Raw genomic sequence first — 18,278 nt, 5'->3', positions numbered from 1 at the left:
TTAGGTTGCCAGGAGAAATATCAACAACCTTAGATGCAGGCAATACCACTTTGATGACAGAAAATGAAGAGGAATTAAGAACCCTGTTGATGAGGGTGAAAGAGGAAAGTATAAAAGCTAGCTTCAAAATTAACATAAAAAGGGCAGCTAGGTGGCACAGTGGATAGAACTCCAGCCTTGAAGTCAGGAGGACCTGAGTTCAAATGTGGCCTCAGACACATTACACTCACTAGCTGTGTGACCTTGGGCAAGTGGCTTAACCCCGACTGCCTCACCAAAAAGAAAAAAAGTTAACATAAAAAAGCTAAGATGCTGGCAACTGGTCCCATCACTTCCTGGCGCATAGAGAAGAAATGAAAGCAGTGTCAGATTTTATATTCTTGAGCTCAAAGATCACTGCAGAAGGCAACTGCAGCCATGAAATTAAAAGATGCTTGCTCCGTGGAAGGAAAGCTATGGCAACTCTGGACAACATACTAAGAAGCTGAGATGTCACCTTGCTGACAAAGGTCTGCATGGTCAAAGCTATGGTTCTTCTAGTAGCAAGGTATGGCTGTGAGAATTGGGACTATAAGGAAAGTGGAGCAACACAAAATCAATGCCTTCAAATTGTAGTGCTGGAAAAGACTTTTGAGAATTCCTTGGATATCATGGAGGTCAAATCAGTTAATGCTTAAATTAATTCAGGCTATTCAATGGAAGGTCAAATATTGAAGCTGAAGCTTAAATACTTTGGTCATGTAATGGGAAGACGGGGCTCAGTGGAAGACACCCTGATGTTGGGAAAGATTGAAGGCAAAAAGAAAAGAGGATGGAAAAAGATGAGTTGGATAGATGGTATCATGAAAACAACGAACATGAACTTGGACAGACTTGGAGAGACAGTGGAAGAGACAAGGGATTGGCATGCTATGGTCCATGGGGTAATGAGAAACTAAAGGATGGCAATTTTTACCTCACCTTCATTTCTGAATATACCCCCCCCTAATTAATAAAAGGTGCCTCCTGGCAGAGTAGTATAGGGCTACTTAGGACAAAATATTGTGTCCATTGTCAGATGTGGTCTCAGCATCAGACATTATACTTCTTATCCTTTGACCATGTATCTGTTAGCTGTTTAATCCCCTCACTTCACAGATGAGGAAACTGGGGTCAATAAAAAAGAATGTTTTCTGGAAAGACTTACATGAACTGATGCTAAGTGAAGTGAGCAGAACCAGGAGAACATTGTACACAATAACAGTAACATTGATGATCAACAAATAAGATGATCACCTTTGGAGATCAACTGTGAATGACTTAGCTCCTCTCAGAATTACAATGATCCAAGACAATCCCAAAAGACTCACGATAGAAAATCCTGTTCACATCTAGAAGAAGAACTGATGTAATCTGAATGCAGATCGAAGCATATTATTTTCATTTTATTTTTTTGTGGTTTTTTCCTTTTGCAAACCGTAATTTTTACAATGTTTTTTTCTTTTACACTATGACTAATATGGAAATATATTTTATGTGATTACATATATATAACCTATATCAAATTGCTTACTGTCTTAGGAAGGGGAAGGGGAGAGAGAGAAGGAGAAAATCTGGAACTCAAAATCTTATAAAAAATGAAGGTTTAAAAATGTCTTTACATGCAATTGGAAAAAATAAAATATTATTTAAAAAATAAAAAAGAATGTTCAAACAAATTGTTTATATCCTGTGACCAAATATCTATTGTCTCTTCAACCACTTCATAGATCAAGAAACTGAAGCCCAAAGACAAAAAAATCATTGGTCCCCAGTCACATAGGTTTTAAGCAATGCCAGGATATAAATCTGACTCTAAATCCAACCTTCTCAAAATATACCCTGAAAGGGAAGGAGAAGGAAAGAGAGAGTACAAAGTACTTTGGAGCTAGGGTGGCTTTTCCCCCATCCACACTGCAGGCCCAGAGGGTATTAACACAATCATTGATTTAGAAGTTACTTGGCCACTGGACCTATAACCCCCAGCACTTCGCATAATGTGCCAGGGCACATGGTAAGCATTTAATAAATCTTTGTTGACTGACTGGCTGATTGGTTGACAAGAAGACCCTTATGAGCTTGGTCACTGGTTTCAGCAATAGGAGAGCACTTCATCTCTTACCTTGTTTATAATTCGTTTATAATCAGGGAGTTCCCAGGCTGTAGGCCATAAAGCCAAAAAGCAGGGAACACAACAGGCATGGGGACAGGAAGCTCAAATCGATATAAGAGTTTCTCCTCACTCTCAACTGAATGAAATGAGAGCTGGTTCCCCTCTAGGTCAAGCCAAACACCCACCACCGTGGGCCTCTCCTTGCTGACGGCTGTTTCCTTTTTCTGGTGCCAGGAACACAGCTGTGCAGAGGCCTCGCTCCATTCCACACACCACGAGTCCGCAGTCCTGCCCAGCAGGTCCCTGTGGGCGATGATGTCCTTGGAGGCCACCCCAATGGCCCAGGCAGTGCAGTCCTGAGTGTTCACCTCCCAGTACAGCTGCCCCGAGGAGAAGCCTTCACAGCACAAGATCTGGCTGTTCTGGAACCTCTCTCGACTCTCAGGGTAGAATTGTCGATGCTGTGACACAGTCACTTTTTGACGGTTCTTTGACACCTTCAGATAATGAGAGGCAGTTCTTTGGTCAAAGGTTGGAAGGATGGACCCTGAAGAAGAGATTAAAAAGAGAGACAACTCTTGATTATCTGTGCTAATCAATTAACTCACAAATATTTATTAAGTACCTAATGAGTCACCAAGTATACTATGCTGTGTGCTTGGGACACAAAGTCCTTGCCAAGGAGCTTGCATTCTAACAGGAGAGAGAACATGTTCACACATAGGTAAATAAAAATAATTTTAATAAAATGATGATAAATAAAAAATAAGATAATAAATAAATAATAAAAATAATAATGGTTTCACTGGACAGAAGGGAGGAAACAAACATTTATTTTTGCACCTACTATGTGTTAGGCACTGTGCTAAGCACTTTACAAAGATTATCTCATTTGATCTTCACAATAACTCTGTGAGGTCCAGGAAATGTCCCATTTTATAAATATGTATATATATATATATATATATATATATATATATATATATACATATATATATGTATATATATATATATATACATATATATGTATATGTATATGTGTGTGTATTTATATATATATTTAAATGAAATTAAATTGAAATATATATAAATTTTTATCAATAGGAAACTGAAGCAGACAGAGGTTAAATTATTTGCCATGGGTAACACAGCTAGTGAGTGTCTGAAGCTAGATTTGAACAGGTCTATCTGACTCCAAGCCCAGGGCTCTGTGAACTGTGGTGCCCCCTGGCTGGCATAAGAGACTCTCAGGGCAAAGGAATGCCCTCTATTAGTGCTGGCCAGTCCAGCACCTTCTTTGGACTCATAACATTAGAAAGTGAGCTACAGCCCTAAGTGGGGTCTCAAAGGAAGTAAGTGTCAAACATGGAATTCAAGTTCACATCTTCTGTCTCCAAATTGCTGCTCAGGCTTAGGCTCAAATTAAAGTGAATTAGCAATCTCTGGGCAAAGGTCAAATGATGGAAGGAATCAGTGGTCCATGAGCATGCTAGGTGGCAAGAGGAAGTCCACTGTGAATGACGATCATGAGATAGTAGGGTACAGTGCTAGACTTGGAGTCAGAAGGAACAGGGTTGGAGTCTAGCCTGGTCTGAGTGTATGACCACTGGCAAATCCCTTGATCTTTCTAAGCTCTAGTTTAGAGCTTAAAATGGAAGTAATAATATCTTTGCTCTCTAACTCCAGCAGCATTGTTCTAAGACTCAAATTAGATAACTTATGCAGTCCTTTATAATGTTAAAGTGATATGTACTTTGACTTATTATTATGACTTTATTACTATATTACTATTACTATAGATAAATTATCTTTCATGAGGCAGCAAGGTGAGTCTAGAATCAGAAAGACCGATGTTTGAATTTAGCCTCAGACACTGACTAGCTGTATGATTCTATCTGCCTCAAATTCCTGAACTATGAAATGGGTAATATAATGGCATAATTCCTGGGTTATCATGAGGATCAAATGAGATAATATTTGTAAAGTGCCTATCATGGTGCCTGCCACATAGCAGGCTCTTAACAATGCTTATTCTCTTCCCTTTCCCTGTTCTCTTCTCTTATTGGATGGAGTTCAGATAGAAATGCTTCTGAAACAGGTCACCATCCCCACCGCCATCATTGGCTTTCTTCTCCATCCAAGGTTGGTAATCAAGAGTTGACTTTCCTCTGGCAGCAGATGCAAACAGGCTGTAGCTGGGTCTGAAATACAGAGGTATGCCTTCTCTTTCATTTAGATAATGAGGGAACTCCCAATTTCTTAAGACACTACACCCAAATTCAGGGAATATGACATGAGGAGGGAAGGTAGTGAGATGCTGAAGGGGTGCAAGTGGGAAGCCAGAACATGGTGATAAAATGACAAGTTCCAAGTGCTATTTGTCTCTATAGAACTCAAAGCCCACAATCCACGTCACTTGAATACTCACACTGAGCAAACTGGCAAGATCTTTTGGGCACGGGTTGTCTCTGAGCAGGCTGTAGACTAGCAGAGCAAGGAGAAACCACCGGGGATGCCTCTAAGGGAAGATAAATTTGAGGAAACTCTTTCAGACAAAGGCATATGAATAGTCTTCATAGCACTGTACATCATGTTGGAATAAGTATGGATATTCTATATAATAGCCTGGAAAATTGAAAATTTGGATTCTCTCTGGTCATACCAAGAGTCCATTCAGGCCTGGATTCAGCTTCGTACAGTAGCCAAAAGGGACATTTTTTTCTTCTTTTAAAGCAGCATTGTCCCGCCCAAAGACCTTGTCCCTCCAAATTGATGGGTTGAGAAGGGATCTCTAAGCTAGAAGTTTACGTATCAAAATGGAATGATCTAGATTATTTTAAAATCTTTATGGAAGGAAAGAAGACTTCTTCCCTAGACAAAATGGCACTTGTAGGGGCAGCTAGATGATGCAGTGGATAGAGCACCCACCCTGAATTCAGGAAGACCTGAATTCAAATCTGGCCTCAGACATTTGACACTAGCTGTGTGACCTTGGGCAAGTCACTTTACCCCATTGCCTCACCAAAAAGAAAAAATGGCACTAGTACTGAGGCTCCAAAGAAATCCAAATATAGCCCCTGCTTCAAGAAGCTCACAATCTAATAAAGGAAATATGCAAGTATTTTATATTTTAATTTAAAATGCAGATTATATATATGTGTGTGTATATATATATTTGTGCCAGGGTGGATCTGATAATTCAGTGTAATGTAACTCCACAAGAATTTTTTATGTTCCTTCTACATGCAAGGTAATATGCTAGGTATTCAGGATACAAACACAAAACAAAAAACCAGTCTCTTCCCTCAAAGAACTTGCTTCCTACTACAAGATTAGAGCATGTCTACAGATCTATGAAAACAATATAATAGCCTCTTAATTGGCCTCCCTGAGTCTATTTTCTCTCCTCTTCAATCTCTCTTTTTCCTAGCTGCCTGAATCTTCCTAATGCACAAACCATGACCACATCATCTTCTGCTCAAATGTCAGATAAAATACAACCTCCTTTGCCTGATACTTGACAGTCTACAACCAGGCTACAACCCTCTTTTCTAGCCTGATTTTACATGGTTCCCCTTCACATACTCATTCTAGTCAAATTGGACCACTGTCTATTCACAAAGCTTGTCTGGCCTCTCTAGCCTCCATTTGTTAGCATGAGCCATCCACAAAATCTGGGAGCACTCCCTTCATACGTCTGCTTTTTGAAACCCTTCTCTTCTTCAAGACCCAGTTCAGCTGTAACTCTTCCATTGATCCCCACTAGCTGAATGGTTTCCCACCTCAAATTTCCTTAGGGTACTTTCTCTGAATCTCTCATTTGCATTTATCACATTATATCATTTTTTTCATCTATATTCTCCCCAAATACTTATCTCTATTAGATTACCAACTCCTTGATGGAAAAGACTATCCTTTTTCATTTTAGCATGCACAGTGCCTTGTATGTGGCAAACATTCTATCATCGTGGCTCAACCTGAATTGTTGAATTGGCTAGCAAAAAAGAACAAGAAAGAGTTATTTTTAAAAAAAAACTATTTTAAAATTTTCAACTTTCGCTGACCTAATTGAGCCAATATAAAATCTACCTTTTCTATATATACACACTTTACTTCCAAAGCCTTCCCTGGTGGAACACAAGTTAGCTACATAACCATTACACACACTGTGTGTGCCTAATAATGGTGACCAGGTTAAAGAAAAGAGAAGGAAAAGTGTATCAGGGTATGGTCTTAAACGAAGACATCTACACCTCCCTCCCTTTCTACCCTTGAATGGCAGTAGTAAAACCTGACTAAGGAGGCATTGGAAGAGGCAGTTACTGACTCTGCTCCCCAGGCTATCAGTTTGGAGATTTAGCTTGCCCTGGGCTGAGTTCAAGGTTGTTTTTGGCTAAAATCATTTATCATCACAACATATCAGCCCTCCATGATGCTTTTCTCAAAGGCTAGGGATATATAGCCGCACATTTTTTAATAGAGAAAGAGAGATTGGAGCAACTAGGTGGTGCAGTGGATAGAGTACTGGCTCTGGAGTCAGGAGGACCTGAGTTCAAATCAGGCCTCAGACACATGATGCTTACTAGCTGTGTGACCCTAGGCAAGTCACTTAACCCCATTGCCTCACCTAAAAAAAAAAAAAAGAAAGAAAGAAAGAAATGATGATGAGAGAGATCTATGTATGACAGGAGTTAGAGACCTGAATGATATCCTAGTTCCCAGAGAGACAAGCATTTCCTACTATCCCTGAGAAAAGGCATTATATTAGCAGCCTTCGATCTTGGAGACAGACTTCGATCCAACTCAGGAGTTTTGAAAAGAGGAATAAGTATTCCTTTTTCTGCATAAAGCAGATGGAGCAGAGATTAGACAGCACTCAGGTATGCAGGCAGCCCCTAGAGTCTGCAACAGAAGTATGAGAGATTGCAGAGCAGAACTGACAGAAGCATAATGGAGGACATTTGCACTAGAGATTAAGAAGGGTGGGGCGGGTGCTACCCTAGCTCACCATTAGAACTGTTGGAGAAACCTTCCTGAGAAGTTTGTCTGACTTGTTTTAACCTGAGAAACAGTTAGAATGTGATGTATATCAATTCTTTTTCCTTCCTGATTTTTTTTCTCTCAGACTTCAAGTAGAGTGGGGATTTTACCCCTGTTTCTGTTATTTTACTTATAACTTTTTATTTAATTTGTGTCTATGAAAGCACTTTCCCTTTATATAAAAACCCATGATCAAATCTAACCAATGTGTATTGCATGTCTGCATATATTAACTTATTCTGGGAAAAGAGAAATGGTAGAAACAAATGGCTAGCTGAAAAATACACTGAATGTAAATAAAGACAAAGATATAAACCTCTCTCCTAATATTATTTCTTCTGACTAGGGGCTGTATGCTGTTATGACTTTTTTAGTTATTTTTTATCATATAGAAATATTCCCTAACCTGTCAGATCTTCATAGACCTCCAATCATTTTATCCCTAGGCTAAAACAAGACAATTACTTTATCTAGTAACCAACAGAGGTATCAGACAAAGGCCACCCTCCAAGTGAAAAAGAGGTAGGGCAAAGAGGAGAGGAGAGGATGGTCAAAGGAAAGGTTATACTCCTCAATTGAATGGTGGGAAAAGAAAGGATGGGTCTGGGAGAATCCAACCCCCTTTTTTTCCTGTTGAGAGGGAAAGCAAAAGAGTATAAGTGCCCCAGTAACAGCCATACTGTGAGATGACTAACTTTGATAGACTTAGCTCTTCTCAGCAATGCCGGGATCTAAGACATCTCCAAAAGTCTCATGATGGAAAATGCTATCCACATCCAGAGAAAGAACTATGGAGTCTGAATGCAGCTCAAAGCTTACTATTTGCTCTTTTTTTTCCTTCTATTTTGTTTTGTTTCTTCTTGGTTCTAATTCTAATTCTTCTTTACAACATGACTAATGTGAAAATATGTTTAATAGGAATGTATATGTAGAATCTATATCAGATTGCATGCCTTCTTGGGGAGGAAGATGGTCAGAGAGGGGGAAATTTAAAACTCGAAAGCTTATGAAAATTAATGTTAAAAACTAAAAATAAATTAATTAAAAAAAAGTAATTACTCAGTCAACTTTGCTACACAGTGAGACCAGCAAAAGTTATCTATAAATAAAATTACTTTAATTGTAGTAACCGTTTCAAAGAATCTTTTGTAAAGCAAAGAGTTAACCTTTACAAGGAGATATAAAGTTTAGATAAGAAATAGTCTCTACCCTTAAGAAGCTTAAAATCTAGTAGAATTTGGATAGTTAACAAAAGGGGTTAATTTTCAGTCGCCTCAAAATGCTTAATTTCCGAAAATCAATATTGTCGAGTCTTAAGCCACCAAGGACAAATCAGGTAGAACTCAGACTAGCCTCAAAGAGTCATATGGGACAAGAACAGGGCTGGATCTATGATTTCATTGATATAGAGAACATTCAGGTGTAGACTCTCCCCCTACAATTGCAGCTCAGCACTTTTCTCAGCAATTTGTAATCTTAGAAAGTTACCTGGAACAGTGACAGTTTAAACAACCTGCCCAGGGTCACACAGTCATTAAGTGTCAGATTCAGTACTTGACCCCAGATCTTTCTGGTTTTGAGACTGACTCTATCCATTACACATAGGGGATGGGTATAAATTAGAAGTATAGAGCTAAAAAGTAACAATGACCCATCATACCCCCAGGAATGGTCAAAAAAATATTCTGGCTAGTGTTTCCCTGGCCCATCTTCCACTAACCTGGTAATACATATAATGTCTGGGAGTTTCATTAGCCTAAAAAATGGTACCTTGGACCATTTTTCCATTTCTACTCAATTTTCACAGCTATTCCATCCCTTCAAAATCTCTACTTCTACCCTGTGAAACAAAATTCACTCACCGTTTGTCATTTTGGTGGGAGCTTCTTCCCATATTAACTTTTTCTGAATTTTTTTCTTCAGTTCTTTGATATCGTTGAGGATTTCATTAATGTTTCTCTGAAATATATTGGGATTCTTCAGCTTAGGAGAAAGTGGCAAAAATAGCTCTTAATGACAGATGGTAAAAGAAAATAACAATAATAACTGACATCTTAAACATCTTAAAGTTTGCAGAGCACTTTATATGCATTACCCCATTTGAACTTCACAGTCACCCTGTGATGCGGGTGCTATAGGTATCCCTATTAGGACACCGAGGTACAGATTTACAGCTAATTAAATTTCCAAGGTGTAGTTTGAATTCAGATCTTTAACAACAAGTTTGGCATTCTACCTAAGACCTCATGCTTCATCTCAAACAAAAAGCAACCTTGTAAGAAGCTCTCATTAATGAATTTTTACTATCTGGCATAGTTAGAAGTTGCATCCCTGTCTATCCTTTTCCCTCATCCCTGTCTATTCTTTTCCCTTTCTCTCCTAACATGTTTCCTCTATTTATAAGGTGGTTGTTTTGCTTTGTTTTCAAGAAATGGGTTTTGGTTTTGCAGTGTCTATGTTTTAATGTAGCTGGGACTTCAAAAAACACGTGATAAGGTTGTTGTTCCATTTTTTCAGACTCTTCATGACTCCATTTGGGGTTTTCTTGGCAGAGATACTGGAGTGGTTTGCCATTTCCTTCTCATTATAAAGGTGAGGAAACTGAGGCAAACAGGGTAAAGTGACTTGCTCAGGATCACACAGCTAGTGAGTGTCTAAGGCTGGATTTAAACTCACAAAGATGAGTCTTCCTGACTCCAGGCCTGGCAATCTAACCACTGTACCACCTAGCTGCCTGATAGAGGGCTAGATTTTTTTTTTTTTGTCGAGGCAATTGGGGTTAAGTTACTTGCCCAGAGTAGCACAGCTAGTAAGTGTCAAGTGTCTGGTCTGAGATCATATTTGAATTCAGGTTCTCTATCCACTGAACCTGTTAGCTGTCCCTGATGGCTAGATTTTTAAAAATGCAAGTTGGAGCTGAGTCAAAACTATAAGAATAATCTTCTTTATTGTTTTTAATTTAATTATATCACTTACTCCTCTGCTCAAGCAAAGACAGTGGCTTCCTATTTCCTATTGTATAAATCCAAATTCCTCAGTATGAACTCAAGGCCTTCTATCAACTACCTTCACCATAATTCATCGACCTTATTTGCCCTTCTGCCCAAGCAAAGATAATCTATTTGCTGAATCCTGCAGTCAGTGGGAATCACTGACCATAGAAGGGGCCTCCAAAGTCTTCTAGTACTAGAAAGCAATTTGGAACTACGCTAAAAGGGCTATAAAAATGTGCATACCCTTTGACCCAGCAATAGCACTTCTAGAGCTGTATCCCAAAGAGATCATAGAAACGGGAAAAAGATCCACATGTACAAAAATATTTATAGAAGCTCTTTTAGGTGGCAAAGAATTGGAAATTGAGGAGATGCCCATCAGTTGGGGAATAGCTGAACAAGTCATGGTATATACTATTGTGCTATAAGGAATGATGAGCAGGCAGACTTCAGAAAAATCTGGAAGGACTTGTATGGACTGATGCTGAGTGAAGTGAGCTGAACCACGAGAACATTGTACGCAGTAATAGCCACATTGTGCGATGACTAACATTGATAGACTTAGCCCTTCTCAGCAATGCAAGGATCTAAGACACCTCCAAAAGTCTCATAATGGAAAATGCTATCCACATCCAGAGAAAGAACGATGGAATTTGAATGCAGATCCAAGCACACTATTTGCTCTTATTTTCCTTCTGCTTTGCTTTGTTCCTGCTTTCTCGTGGTTTCTCCTATTGGTTCTAATTCTTCTTTACAACATGATAATGTGAGAATATGTTTAATAGGAATGTAGATGTAGAGTCTATATCAGGTTGTATGCCATCTTGGGGAGGGAGATGGGGAGAGAGGGGGAGAAAATTTAAAACTCAAAAGCTTATGGAAGTGAATGTTGAAAACTGAAAGTAAATTAATTATCTTAAAAACAGAAAAAAAATTTTTTGACGTCTTCTAGTAACTTATCCAACTCTGAGAGGTCACACAATAAACTAATAATAAATTTGGTGTAAACGTCTCCCCCATTAGATTGTAAGCTCCTTATGGGCAAGGCCTGGGGTTTTTATTGATTTATCTTGTTTGCCTTTGTATTCTCAGAACTCAGCACAGAGCCTTGAACATAATAGGTGCATAACAAATGCTTATTGATTTGAAAGAGAGAGAGAGAGAGAGAGAGACAGACAGACAGACAGACAGATAGATAGATAGACAGACAGACAGACAGATAGACAAATTTGGTGCTGAAGGTGAACCAGAATGCAGATCACGACCCCAGGAAGAGGTGACCAGGATGGTGAGAGGACCACAGCATCTAAGGACCAATTGAAGGAGTTGAAGCTATTTAATCAAGAAAAGATTTAGGAGCAGCATGAGAGCTGTCTTCATCTCTGAAGGCTAAACAGAAGAGGAATTAAGCTTATTGTTTTGGGCCCCTGAGAAGAAAAGTAAGAAAAGTGATTAGAAGTTGCAGAAAAGTGAATGTAATCAAACAGAAGGAAGACTCCCTTACAGTTACAGCTGTCCTGAAGTAGAATTAGCTATGTCAGGCAGTGATGAATCGCCCTTCCCCGAAGGTCTTCAAAGCAAAAATTAGGTGACTGCTTGCTGGGGATGTTGAAGAGGGCATGCATGAGTTGGATTCAGTGGCATCCAGGATGCCCAAAGAATCTGTGAATCCCTAAAAACAACCGCAACAACCCTCTTTCTGTTCCATGTTCCTCAGAACTCATGCACTCAATATGCACCATCGTTGTATCCCTGCTGACACTGTGAGGGCAGCTAGGTGGTGAAGTGGATAGAGCCCTGGGACAGGAGTCAGAAAGACCAGAGTTCAAATCTGACGTCAGACACTCATTGGCTGTATGAGCTGGGCAAGTCACCTAACCCCTGCCTGCATAAGACTGGAGAAGGAAATGGCAAACCACTCCAGTATCTTTGCCAAGAAAAGACAGTTGGTCCATGTGGGGGTGGCGGCGAGAGGGGTAGTCAGGAAGAGTCAGACACAACTAAATAACCAAACAATGGTATCTACTATACATAACACGTCATATATAAAGTAGATGCTTTAATAAATGTCTATTGAATTGCCTTAACCATAGTTTATAATAGCTATAACACACGCCTAATCCTGTGCCTTGGTTTCTTTTGTAATTCTATGTACTTTAAAATTTTATGCATTTAAAAACATTATTCTGAGAAGGAATTCATAGGCTTCTGCCTACCAGGGGTAAGAATGCCAAAAGAGGTCTGTGACACCAACAAAGATCAAGAATTCCTGTGCCATGGATCCTTTTTTAGCTGTCCAACATTTTTTCAAGGATACATTTTCATTTTTTTTAGTAGGATATATATACTCCTCAAAGGCAGGGACTATTTCATGTTTGGCCTTGTAGTTCTAGTACTTGATTAGCAGAGTGCGGGGCACACAGTAAGCACTTAATAACTCTGTTTTACCACTTTCCAACAAAGTAAATTTCCTGAAAACAGCTCATCAAAGCCACCTAATAGGGAGATGTAACAAATAGTCCATAACATTTTCTATATTTGTTAAAGGTTCATCATTTTAATTCAATTCAGCTAAATAAATATTTGCTGATTGTCTGCCTACTAGAAGGAAGCCCCTGTGCTGGCTAGGCTTGTTGGGGATAAGAAAAACCGGAAACAAAATCCTTGCCTTCAAAGACCTTACATTCTGCTGAAGATGTACAGCGGATCTACATGGGTAAATACAAAGCTTATGTAAAATAATACAAAGTAATTTCAATACGGAAAAGCCCTGTTAAGATAACAGCTGGAAAAGTCCTCACTTACCAGGTGGCACCTGTGAATCGAGCTAGGGTTTCTAGGGAAGGTTTGGAAGGGGAGTATGCCAGGCTTGGGGGCAGCCTGGGCAAAGCCTGGGAGGACTTCAGTTTTTAGTATGGCACCAACATGGTTCACTGTTCATTCAACTTGGTCTTAGGCTCTATCTAGAAGCTGTCCTTTCAGTTCAATAACCTTTTTTTTTTTCATTTTCAATTTTTATATTATATTTTTCAATTTTACATGTAAAAACAATTTTTAACATTTGTTTTTTAAAATTTTGAGTTCCAAATTCTCTTCTTCCCACCCTTCTCCCTTCTTGAGAGGGCAAGCAATTTGGTATAGATTGTACATGTACAGTCACGCAAAACATATTTTCATTTTAGCCATGTTGTGAAAGAAAACACCGAAAAAAAATTAGAAAATTAAACTGGTTTTTTTTCCCAAAATAAAGTATGCTTTGATTTGCATTCAGATTCCATCAAGTCTTTCATTATGAGATCTTTGGAATTGTCTTGGATCATTGTATTGCTGAAAATATCTAAAGCATTCTCAGTTGATCATTGCACAGTGTTGCTGTTACTGTGTACAATGTTCTCCTGCTTCTGCTCACTTTACACACAAGTCTTTCCAGGTTTTTCTGAAAGCATCCTGCTGATCATTTCTTATAGCATAATAATATTCCATCGTAATCACATACCACAACTTTTTCAGCCATTCCCCAATTGATGGGCATCCCCTCAATTCCCAATTCTTTGCCACCACAAAAAGAGCTGATATAAATATTTTTGTACATATAGGTTTTTTCCTTTTTTTTTTTTAAAGCACTTTGGGCTACAGACCTAGTAGTGGTATTGCTGGGTTAAAGGTCAACAACTATTCTTAAGCACCTGTCAAGAGCAAGACACCAAGGATAGAGACAAAAAGAAAAAGTCCTGCCCTCAAGGAGTTTACATAATCTACTGCAACAGTTCTCTTCCCTCCCCAACTCTTCCATCCTACCCACCCTAGTTTACCTTCTCCTGGGTGATCGAAGCCTCTGACATCCCTGTCTCCTCAAGGGGTCCCAAACATTGAAGTTTGGTCACTCCAGAAACGAACTGTTCTAACAGGTCCTCCAGTTCCTGACGGACTTCATTGATTCTCCTTTTCATGGGTTTTGGTTCCTTTAAAAGGGAAAAGTCAAAACATCAAGCCAGGTCTCTGTTATACACTGATTAGATTGAAGATCTAGCAAGGCATCACTCCAGGTGGTGGCCTCATCACAGCTTCTTGGTAATTCAAGGGGGAAGGGGGCAATGAGAACAAGCCAAGAGAAATTCCCATTCAGTCTCTTTGGGGAAAGGGCAGTCAGATGACAAATGGGGGTGAGGGGCAGGAAGGTAGGGTATTGGTTGGATGGGTGGAAAGAAAGGAAAGTGCAAGTAGAAGAAAGAAGTGAATGATCATTTAGTCAACATTTATTAAACACCAATTATTTATTACAGTAGCGTGGCACAGTGGTTAAGGGGCTAGCTATGTGACCCTGGGCAAATCATTTAGCTTCTCAGTAAACCTATGCAATATAAGGCTAATGTAATAGATAGCATTTATAGGGAGATTTAAGGTTTTTAAAGCGCTTTACAAATATTTTATTTGATCCTTACAACAACCCTGTGAGGGTAGGTGTTATCAATATCCCCATTTTATAGATGAGGAAACTGAGGAAGACAGAGAATAAGTAGCGTCACACAGCTCGTAAGTGTCTGAGACCAGACTCGAAGTGAGGTCTTGTTGACGCCAAGTCCGGGACGCTATCCACTGAGGCACTATAGAAAAGCTTACAGAAATGATGTAAGGAGACAACAAATGTGACGAGGAGGAGAGACTGGACCTTATGGGAGGGTTTGGGGTGAGGCAGAGGGAGAAGGTGGGAAGATGAACTAGAGAATCTGGCCAGGAACGCAGCTAGGAGACCCTACCTGTAGCGCTGGCAGGTGATTTGGGCAGGGATTCCAGGGCTCGGACCCCTCCTTCAGGGCTTTGTCGTACTTGTCCACCAGGTCCTGAAGGGCAGTGTTTTTTTTCAGCCAGGGGCTCATAAAGACCTCCTTCCGGCAGAGGGGACAAAGCCAGCCTGTCCCCTGGGTCCCCAAGGCTCTGGGGCCACCATCCCTGGCCGCGCCTCCCCGGGACCGGCCCAGGAGTGACCAGTGGCGCTCGATGCAGTAGCTGCAGAAGCTGTGGCCGCAAGGCAAAGTGGTGGGGCAGGAGAAGAGGCTCTGGCAGATTCCGCAGCTCAGGTCGTCCTCGCACAGCCAGACCAGAACACCAGAGGCTGGAAAGGCCAACCCGAGGCCAGCCATGGTCCTCCCAGAGAAAACGAAACTTTGGCCGCCGGCCGGCTCCCTCCCTCTGTAGCTCAACTCGGCTTGCTTTCACTTTCTTTTCCTTCCTCCACTATCACAGAGTGTCACAGCTAGGAAGAAGCTTAGAGTTCTAGTCTGGGCGCTCTTAATCTTTTTTTTTTTTTTGTGGCAGTAGTATGGGGAAGCCTAGGGACCCCTTCTCCGAATCAGGACTTTAAATGCACAACATAAAATCATAGGATTACAAAGGAAAACAATCCTCTTGAAATACAGTGAAGGATTACCGTGGAGACACAGCTTACCTTCTCTGTTGCCACCAACACCAATCACTGACCGACTGCCAGGAGTGACCCTAAGCCACCCTTCCTGCTTTCAGCCCAGTGCCTAGTAACTTCCATCAGATACAGCCTGGCAACTGCTTCTGCAGGCACTGTAGCCAAAACTACAGAGACTCAGAAAGAAAATTCTCAACCATCAAAGCCCAAAGGCCCTGCCTTATGGTTCAATGTCAAAAACTGATATATGATGGCACCAATAGAAATGACAGTAAGATGCATTGTCATCTGTTTTATCACTGTTCCCAAATGACCAGGAGACATTTCTATATGATTTGAAAATGAAATTTCCAATACGAGATATGTCGTCTCTTCCCATTAGAACGTGAACTTCACCAATGAAAGACTACCTCCACTTTTCTGCTGGTATTCCCAGCACTTAGCACAGTGCTTTTAATAGGTACTTTCCATATGATTTGTCCTTCATTCATTCATAAATCAATGGATGAATTGTTATTGGGGTACTAATCACTGGTTAGATGATATTCAAGAGATAGTTACTGGCTGATTGATATTGAGGGAGGTATTTGATGGGGACTTGTGGCTGATAACATCAGAGAAGAGACACACACCCCCATACACACCCCAGTGACCCCTCTTGAAAGAAGAAGTCAAGTTCTGGGGACCTGACTCCCATTGAGGGTGAGAGTGGGTGGAGTAATCCCAGAGCCTCTAAGACTGAAAAATATTTGAGCTTCCAGAGAACTCAGTACCTCCTATTAACTCTATCAAATAGTGAGGGAAGTGGAAAAGCAGAAGCTGAAGTCCCTATGTCCAAGCTGTTGCAACTGCCAGAGCCTCATGGGTGAGTCAAATCATTGATGGTGCCACTTTGTCCCTAGGCCATCACTTTATCAAAAGATGGCGTGAGAAGACAGAGGATGATTGGCCAAGAGGCAATGGGCCAAGGCTACCATACACCACTGTCCCACATGCCCAAGCCCTGCCCACATCTTCCACACCCTTGGCTTCCTCTGCCAGGAATGAAATCAGAGACAGAAAAGGAACCTTTGCCAAATGTGTGTGTGTGTGTGTGTGTGTGTGTGTGAGAGAGAGAGAGAGAGAGAGAGAGAGAGAGAGAGAGAGAGAGAGAGAGAGAGAGAGAGAGAGAAGGGGGGAAGGTGGGAGATGCCCAGGCAATAGCCTTGTTTAAAACCTAGTAGAGACAAGAAAATAATCAAGATCATCAGAAGCAATTCATGTAGACTCAGCATCAGAACTGCAATGTTGAGACCATCACCTGACTCTGAGGCAAAGATTTTTGTCTAGTCAGATCCTGGTTTTCTGAATGTGCCAAAGGGGCATATCCAGCATGGTGATTCCATTCCCCACTCTCCTACCTTGGAAGGCTATGTAGTGGTTCCAAAGCTGGTCTCTGTTTCTTTAAAGTATATTTCATGTTTCTGTTCATCCAGTCTTTAAGAACTAGCATTAAAATAACAACGTGCTTAACCTCTTCATCACTGATCTATATGCAGGAGGCTATGATTGTACAAATTGTATAGGAACAAACATAAATACACACAAATACAGAGAAAAAGATTTTCTTTCTAATCAGTAGAGATTTTCCCAGCTAGAATATCAAAGCTAGTCAGAAAAGAGATGTTATTGTTACATATTTTTCTAGCTTCTCCAACACAGAAAAGAAAAAGTAAATTTATGCTCTCCTAGACAAAGAATGAGCTCCACTCAGCTTATGAAGTCCAATTTGATCTTCCTAAGGTACAGATCTGACCATGTCACTGCACTACCCCATTTAATAAACTCCAGTAGTTACCTGTTACCTCAAGGATCAAATTAAAATCTCTGTTTCTCTTTTACAGATCTTCCTGACCTGGCCCTCTCATACCTCTCCAGTCTTCTTACACCTTTCTCACCTCCACATACTCTTCCACCACTCACTGGTCTCCCAGCTGTTCCTTGGACATTCTCATGAGGTAGAAAAGAGTGCTTGAGACAGATGGAGCAAGCAGGACATGAGACAGGAGATAACGTGCAGGATGTGAACAGCCAGAAAAGTGATCAAAGAAGACCATGCATTGGAGGCCCCTGCCAAAGACTTATCTGTGTGTTTTCACAAAGCACCTTCAATTCCACAGCAACTCTTCCCCTCCCTTTTCCTGTTCTCTTTGCTTATCACCTCTGGACTACCTGATATCTCAGGCATTTTGGAGCCATGTTTGTACCTCCCATGTTCTTGTCCCCTTCCCCCTATTCCATAAAATTGTATTTGAACCGTGCCTTTGACCTAGCTAATTGCCTTTGCTGCCTACAGGAAGCAGGGGTCACTCTGCTCCCTTAGGGCAGCAGGGCCTCCGGCCTATGATATGCCTCTCATATGGAGTAGAGACCATTGGGGCTCTGCCTTATGGCGAGCTGGCCCGCTTGGGTAAATCACCCCAGTAAATGCCTTTCTTTAACTTGGAGACTGTTTGAGTGAATTCTTTCAGGACACTAGAATTTGCATTTCTATTCCTCATCATTTCAGGTAGCACCCCAACATTCTTGGGGTCCACCCTGAACTTATCACCAATGGCTATAGAGAAGGTCTAAGTGAATTCTTTCACCCCTGAGCTGCAATCCCAATTCTGACCTCAACAATTCTATCTACCAACACTGGGCATTTTCATTGGCT

The 18,278-nt window shown here is 40.6% G+C and overlaps 1 protein-coding gene across 1 annotated transcript; it reads right to left on the bottom strand.

Annotated features, from left to right (window-relative positions):
- Positions 1-1,397: 1,397 nt before the first annotated feature.
- Positions 1,398-15,799, bottom strand: RNF135 (ring finger protein 135). The gene is made up of 5 exons (XM_020963371.2): positions 14,922-15,799; positions 13,977-14,126; positions 9,034-9,154; positions 4,560-4,649; positions 1,398-2,678 (listed from the first exon to the last, which is right to left on the bottom strand). The coding sequence occupies exons 1-5, from the start codon at positions 15,303-15,305 to the stop codon at positions 2,146-2,148; spliced, it is 1,278 nt and encodes a 425-aa protein (XP_020819030.1). The 5' UTR covers positions 15,306-15,799; the 3' UTR covers positions 1,398-2,145.
- Positions 15,800-18,278: the final 2,479 nt, after the last annotated feature.

Source organism: Phascolarctos cinereus, unplaced genomic scaffold (genome assembly GCF_003287225.1).
Source record: "Phascolarctos cinereus isolate Bilbo 61053 unplaced genomic scaffold, phaCin_HiC Scaffold_5;HRSCAF=322, whole genome shotgun sequence".
Classification (NCBI taxonomy): Eukaryota; Metazoa; Chordata; class Mammalia; order Diprotodontia; family Phascolarctidae; genus Phascolarctos; species Phascolarctos cinereus.
This window is presented reverse-complemented; position numbering and strand designations above follow the sequence as displayed.